At 40.1% G+C, this 7,875-nt stretch overlaps 1 protein-coding gene across 1 annotated transcript; it reads left to right on the forward strand.

Moving 5' to 3' along the window:
- The first annotated feature begins 7,068 nt into the window (after window positions 1-7,068).
- Window positions 7,069-7,632, forward strand: LOC128126884 (uncharacterized). Its single transcript, XM_052765044.1, has one exon. It carries the CDS (start codon window positions 7,069-7,071, stop codon window positions 7,630-7,632), a length of 564 nt encoding a protein of 187 aa, XP_052621004.1.
- Window positions 7,633-7,875: the final 243 nt, after the last annotated feature.

Genomic DNA, 7,875 nt, shown 5'->3' on the forward strand with positions numbered 1-7,875 from the left:
AAATGGAATCTTCATTCCTAAGTTGATAATTGCTAACTGGATATGCTAAAGTTATATGTAACTAGGATGTTATAGACTTAGAATCGGTGAAATTTTTGCTTTACCCTTATTCCTTGTGAATTTGGAGTTGAGGTCACTTATACGAAGGCCTATCCTGTGTTGATTACATATAACTGGTATGCACTTTACAAATAGCGATGGAACTAATGAAGATTTCCTATTTAATTATCTAGATAGTTCGTCTAATAATTATTTTCTTACCCCAAATTCTTGCGTAGATAACATGGCTGGATTCCATCCCCACGACAACCTGTTCCTTCCGAACGCGGTTATTGTTGGATGGTTTGGAGAAGAACCAGTTAATGATCATCCAATCCCTATGAATGATCACCATGCTGAAGACCTTTCAGACAATGCCATCTCGGAACCCGAGGTTGAGGACCTACCCCAGGCAGCTCCATTTCCAATTCCTAACCCTCGTCCGACTTTTCATGGCCCGACGCCTGAGTGGGTGGAATGTTTGGAAACATGGAGCCAAGGACAAGATCAGCCCATGCCATTTAATGGTGACCGAAGCTTCTATGACCTGAGCAATGGGGGCTCAACAGACATAAACATGCCAATTCTGATCCGAAGAGTTGCCTGAAACGAAATCCAGGACAGGACAGCTCTACAACGTATCACAGAAGTTGATACAAATGGAGGAATGCATATGCTTCGCACCAGTCGCCTTGAACATGCTCATGAGAGGTCTGAGAGAGACCATGAAACCCTGCTACAAGCACTGGCTGAATCACGAGCCGAAGTCATGGAACTTCGGGTACGCCAGAGAGTGTACGAAAGACACCTACTTGATGTGGAACGCCAACTGGCTGAACTGAGAGTTCACCAGAGGGATGACCGTCGCCAGTAGAAGATGCTTTACTTTATATTCCTTGTTAGAAAGGAATCCTGTTCCTGTCTATGCTCGATGTGGCGTTTTCTATGAAACTATCTTGTACTGTAAGTACTTTAGTTAGGTCTTTATGTTGTCAAGAACTATCTTCTCTGGATATGATGTAAGACCTTTTTACAAGGTCATTTTCTTGAACTTGTACGTCATGAATATCAAAGATATTGACAGTCGGCTAACTTCAGTGTCGTTCTTTATTCGAATACTCTTATCATACTTTCATTGAGACTATTTGAAACATGCTCTAGTCAAGTCATTGGACTATAGCCATTTAACTCCGGAGACATGTCCAAGTCTATGGTAATGGTTGGAACCATTTATTCGCCAACCAACGATACCTCGGCTAGAACGACAAACATCTTGAGACCATTGCATGAACTTACTTCCGATCTTTGCTAGGACTGCATCATAGAGATGTAGGTCAAACCTTCGTGAACATACTTCCATTCCATACTAGGACTGCATCATAGGGATGTAGGTCAAACCTTCGTGAACATACTTCCATTCCATACTAGGACTGTATCATAGGGATGTAGGTCAAACCTTCGTGAACATACTTCCATTCCATTCTAGAACTGCATCATAGGGATGTAGGTCGAACCTTAGAGAACATACTTCTATTCTTTACATGAGCAATCGAACTACGTTTAGATTCAACTATTTTCGCTCACAAATTCATTTTTCTTTCGGTGTAACAGAATCATGAATCCCAAGAAAAACGATCAGCCCATTAACCAAACACCAACTCTTCAGATTGATGCAACTACCTTTCAAGCTGCAGTCTTGGCTGCCGTGTCAGCTGTTATGACCCACCTGAACGCTAACAACGCAAGTGTTAGCAGGATCGCTATCAATCATTCCAATCCAAGTAACAATCCAGCCCCGCAACGACCAACAAACTACCATGGTACCCCGAGTGCCGAGGCCAAGAGTAACAGCCAGAAGTTTTGGGCCAAAAGGAAGAACAAGTCGCTTCGAAGGGCGAACAGGAAACAACCACCAGTAACAACCTTCACGGCCACGACATCAGCACCTCCAACTACCATCCCTTCGGGCGTCCCAATGGTCCCCAAGCATTAAATGCAGTTTTCACCACTATGGACCTTGTAAGGAGATGCAATGCTCACACTGCAACAGGAAGGGGCATACAACCCGTTTCTGCAGGACGCCAACAGCTTAGGATGCTCAAGTGCCAAACACCAGTGTGAAACAGGTTTTCTACGGTTGTGGCAAAGTAGGTCACTACAAAAGGAACTGCCCAGGGGCAGAAATTGCTGGCAGAGACGAAAGTCTACTACCAACCACCGCCGCAGGAGAGTCTACTCCGGACCCACGTTGATGTAATTTAGGCGTTTCATTGTAACAGACTTATAAACCATCCCAAAACTAGTGCAACTAGAGTCTTATCTTTTGCGGGATCCTGTCGGTATAGGGATGCTTGTGTTGCGTATACTTGTCTTTTGTAGTATCTTTTGTGATATGATTGTAACCATACTTGATTGACTAGTAAAACATGACTTTTGAAGACATCGAAATGGTATGACATTCATCACTCGTAGACCTGCAGGTCCCACTATAGCTAGCAGCAAGGTGTAGGATGGTCAATCCCGTTTAGATCTATACACAAATTCACGCTCTCCCTCCAGGAGACTCTGGTTACAAAACGTGACACAACAGTATATTGCCATGCCATGAAGTAGTAGCTCACATTAATGTTATAGTATTCTTGTGTTTATATAGTTTGTTCTCTCTGTTCTAGTGTATTGTATGTTCTCTTTGTATAGTGTATTGTATGTTCTCTTTGTATAGTGTATAGTATGTTTCTCATTGTTTCTCATTATAGTATGTTCTTTCTGTTTCTCATCATAGTATGTTCTTTCTATTTCTCATTATAGTATGTTTGAACTGACTCATGTATGAACTGACTCATGTATGTTTCATTGTATTAGAAATAGTGAGTAGTAGTCTTCTAAACTATACATATTATAGTTTACTAGTAATGTTGTTTGAATGACTGAGCACGTTTGTACACCTTTGCTACCCAAAGGTGCTGTATTGATGCAAGAACTTTTATATCTATACACATATACATAATATATAACTAAGATCGAAACGACACTCGGACAAACAACCGATACCCTAAGTCCATAACCAAACAAGGAACATGAAATAAAGTGAGTTATCAGTCCTAAGCCCTTTCAACCTTATTTATATAACTATATCTATATAGACATGATTTTGACAATATATAAGTTTAAAAGAGTTTGATAAAGAGTTTAGCATATAAAAGAGTTTTAACATATAAATGAATTTTAACCATTTGAATGGTTACAGATGACTTGATGTCAGTTTGTAAAACGTTTTGAAATAGTTTGTTTGATAACACAGTTTTGAAGTATAAGAAATCCACTTGTTTGATAGTTATTAATCACACATGATTGATATAATAACTATAATGTTTCTACTTATATTACCCCCATAAAAGAATTTAAAATCATTTAAAAGATAAGTTAAAGGGTATGAACTCACCTGATTGTGAGTGATTCGAATGTACGATCGATAAAGGATGCCAAGTATCAAGTGAAGCCTTGTAACGCCCCGGTTTTTCTCGGTATGTTTGGTTATTTTAATTTAATTATCCTTGTAACCTTGGGTTAATTTATTTAACCAATGTCTGATTTCTTATGTTATTGGACTCTTTTGATCATCTTGTAAACTCCTTTTATTGAAGTCCATGGGCTATGGGCCTATTTGCAAAGTCCATCTAGTAAATAGTACTTAATGTGTAAATTGAATCATTTGGAACACACACAAGGAAAACACTCTAAACCCTCCCTCTCTCTCAAAAATCGTCCCTCTCTCTCTCTCTTTGGGATCAAGAGCAGCCAAGGGGCTGTTTGGAGCTTAATTCTTGTTCATTTCCAGCCTTGATTCGTATTGGTATGAACCTCCTTATCCTTTCTTACAACTTGATTCATAACCTTGTTCTAGTTTTATGATTTCATCTTCACTTCTTCTCCTTCTTATTTGATTTGTAATTGTATGTTATACATCATCTCAAGATCCTATCTTCACCCCATATATGGTGGATGATGGATCTAGGGGATTACATGTGGCAACAGATCATGGAAACCCTAAAAGGGAGAATGATGATTTTATGTGCTTATGTTTATTTTCATGTTGATTATTATTACATCCTTGTGGCTAAATGAAATCCTAATGATCCCTAACCCTTTTTAGTACCACCATTATCATGGGGACTGAATTGGGATGATGAACACATCTTAAAATGTGTTTCAAGAGGAGAAGGATGGATAAGCCAAAAAGGGATCACGGGTGACTACGATTCTGTTTTCCATCAGATCTATAGTCATTTTGTAAAAATAATATATGGAGCTCTATAACTCAAACGGACCCCAAACCAGTTCCAAACGTTCACAAATTGAGTTGGATAACTTTCTTAAGCAAGCCAACCTCACTGATAAGGGCTTTATCTATGTGAAAGAATGTCATCTTTTCTGTTAGGTCTGATCCGGGTCTGCTCTGATATGTCATTTTGTTTTCATCATTTCTAAGGCTTGGAAAAGGATCCAGAGTGATTCCAAATTTCTATATGTTCCTTATATTATGAATCTAAGATCTGGAGAATATGGGGTGTTATTTCCAATTATAAATTGGTTAGAATGGATCCACACTCCAGGTCAGTGGGCAGTCACCAGCTTTTGCTAGTGCTGTGATTGTCCACAATGTGAATTTTATATATGGAGTTTGAGATTTGCTTTTAATTCAATTCCAACTCTGAGACTTTCACTTGTATGTCCTTTACTTCTCTTAATTTTTTTTGGACGAATTCTACTCACAAGTTGGGTAGAATTGGCCAACATCACTTGACTGTATTGTTGGAGACAGAAGTGATACACCATTTTGTAAAATTCATATTTAATTCATCTTTTGGAGTTAGAATGAGTTCTTTATAGTTGTGGAATCCTGAGCAATCATAGTTTTCTATAAAATTTAGTTAAATCTATGTTTCTGTTTTAGATTTTGGAGTAAATCCGTTTTGAACAGCAGGTCTGTTTTAGAGACCTTGCTGTGATTACTCTTTTCTCAACTCATAGCTTCATTACTTCTCCTTTCTAACTTTTAGTCCTTCTTAGGTGAGGTTTTGAAGTTTGCTCAAGCTTGGTAGCATTATTTGATTGTTAGCCATCCTTAATACTCAGTCAAGGTGAGTTCTCTCACACCGTTGTATTGATGATTGTGTTTGCTAGTTAGCTCGTGTGTGATTATTTGAATTTATTATAAAAGCATGCTATATAAGTATTGTTTTAATTCGTACATGTGCACTGTATGTAACTAATCATGGATATGGGGACACCACCAAAGGATACGGATTTACCGGTGCGGTGGGTAGGTAAGATCACCAACTTAATACTCATCGTGAGGTGCGGTGATTAGGGCCAAGTGATACGGGATCTTCCCGGTGCGGCTCAAACCTACAAGTCCTTCTTGTATTATTGGCTTTGATTTTTTCTTTGCCCTTATTATAAAACTATAATTGGAAAATGGATTAGGGTTAGTAAATATGAATGTTAGTACAATGTCTGTGTTTGAATTCACTAAGCTTCGTGCTTACGTTTTTCCCTTATAACTTTTCAGGTGTTAAGATTAGAGAGGCTAAGGCTTGACATGGAGCACCGGGACATCGCTACTAGTTATTTTTGTTGGGACCTTATTATTATTATTACTTCCGCACTTATTTTATATGATTATTAAGTTGATGATTATGTTATGACTATTTCTGTTGTTTTAATTTAATTTAAGATGGGTTTTAAAAGTTTAAAATTTTTGCAAAAATTTGGGTGTCACAAGTTGGTATCAGAGCCACAGTTTGAGGGAACTAGGCATTCTTAAGGATGTTCTAGACTCAAATTTGAGGCTCTATAAGAGTTTATTTTCTTTTTAAAATATTTTTCAAACCTTCTAAAGACTAGTAGTGGAAGATGTCGCGGTGTACCAGTCAGCCAGCCAAGTAAGCCTTATTTCTTATGTTAAATGTTTATGTTAAATTGTTGACTATGAATTGGATTCTACTAGCCTTAAAATATTAGATTACACATTTAGTTAGTGTTAACATGTGAGAGAGTTGTAAAATTAACGGCTAGAGCGAACTGGAAATTTTGAAACTAGACGCGAATGCGAAATTGGAACTTGTGTGGAAGGTAGTAGAAGGGCCCCTACTATTTGAAACATCGGTGCTGGTTTCGAGTCGGGGCAAGGTTGAAAATTTTTCGGCAAGCTGAGTGTTTTGTCTTCCTAGAAATATATAGGCTAAATTGTTTCTAAGATTTTCCTTCTTCTGTGGATACCAATGGCTCTACCTGCTCGACTTAATCAGCTCCAAATAGAGTAAGTTAGGGTTATTGTCGCTGAGGAATTCAATAACGGTTTCAACGAACTAATCCCGGGTGTGACCAACGACATAATCAACCAATTCGGTGCTCTTCTGGATGAGCGCCTCGCGGCTATTCCCGGGGAAGCGTTACTGTCTCTGCCTGTTCAGGATTCGGCATACTACTTCGAGAAGTTCAAAAAGTGTAGCCCTCCTCTTTGGAATGGTGAATCCGACCCAGTTGCTACTAAGCCCTAGATGTCAGATGTTGAGGGCGCCTTCATAAGTGTTGGGTGTCCGGACTAGTACAAAGCATTGATCGCCATGAATCAGCTGTGAAAAAGGGGAAAGACATAGTGGAACACCATCACCGCTCTATTGAACGAAGACGAAGTGAGGGCCATGTCTTGGGCCCAATTTGTGGAGAGGTTCGAGGCACAATATGTGCCTAAGGTGGAGCAGCAGCGGATGCAGCAAGAGTTCATGGCCTTACAGCAGACTACCGAATCCGTTAGTGACCTGAACGCCAAGTTCTTGGAGATGCTATCTTTTTGCCCCTCGTTTGCTGGGAACGAGGCCTGGTTAGTCAGCCGATACACGGCCATACTACGTATCGAGATTCGAGAATTCGTTAGCATGCAGGAGTTCTCGACTTTATCTGTGATCATGAATGTAGCGAGGAGGAGGGAAATCGAGTTGCAGACCCAGTCCAAGAGGAAGGCCAATGACACCTCTTCCAAGACATCCAGAGATGCCCAGAAAACGCAAAAGCAGGGTAGTAAGTCAAGGTATGAGTATAGGACGTCTTCAGGGCGAGAAAATTATCTTGATATGCTACAACTGCAAAAAGCCAGGGCATCATTGGAAGAATTGTAGGGATCCCCCTGCGAGTGCAGTACCTCATATTACTTCTGCAGTTCCCGTCTGCTATCACTGCAACGAGACGGGACACAAGAAGCCTGAATGCCTGAAGTTGAAGACTGGTAAAGGAGACAGGGGTACAAATCCTGCAATTGCATCATCCTCTAAGGGAACCACTATGGTGACACGAGGTCGTGCTCACCAGATGACTGTGGAGGAGCCGGTGATTACAACGACAGTGGCAGAAACTTATTTGCTAGATTCCAAGCCCGATGTTGTTATGTTTGATAGCGGTGCTACCCATTCTTTTGTATCTCACACGTTTATTAATCGTTTGGGGCGTAGTATCGGAAAATTGGCTCACCCAAAGGTTGTCGATGTTGTCGACAACCGCACTATTTATGTCACCGATGTTTGTCGGGGTTAAACTCTCGAGTTTTATGGAGTTGAATTCCCCATTGATCTTATCCCTATTGCGATGCGAGAGCTCTGCGTTATCATAGGCATGGATTGGCTTGATGTGTTTGATGCGGAAATCCACTGTCGTAAGAAGCAAGTTCGTGTTCGAAACCCTAGAGGTGGAGAACTTATTATTCAGGGGGACATTCCCCGCCTGGCTATGGCTTCTTGCTCTTCTACTATAGCACTAGACGACGTTCCTATCGTTTCC

Source organism: Lactuca sativa, chromosome 6 (genome assembly GCF_002870075.4).
Source record: "Lactuca sativa cultivar Salinas chromosome 6, Lsat_Salinas_v11, whole genome shotgun sequence".
In the NCBI taxonomy this organism is placed as follows: Eukaryota; Viridiplantae; Streptophyta; class Magnoliopsida; order Asterales; family Asteraceae; genus Lactuca; species Lactuca sativa.

Coding starts and splice junctions, on each gene's coding strand:
- LOC128126884 (XM_052765044.1), top strand. CDS start 7,069: ATGACACCTCTTCCAAGACATCCAGAGATGCCCAGAAAACGCAAAAGC.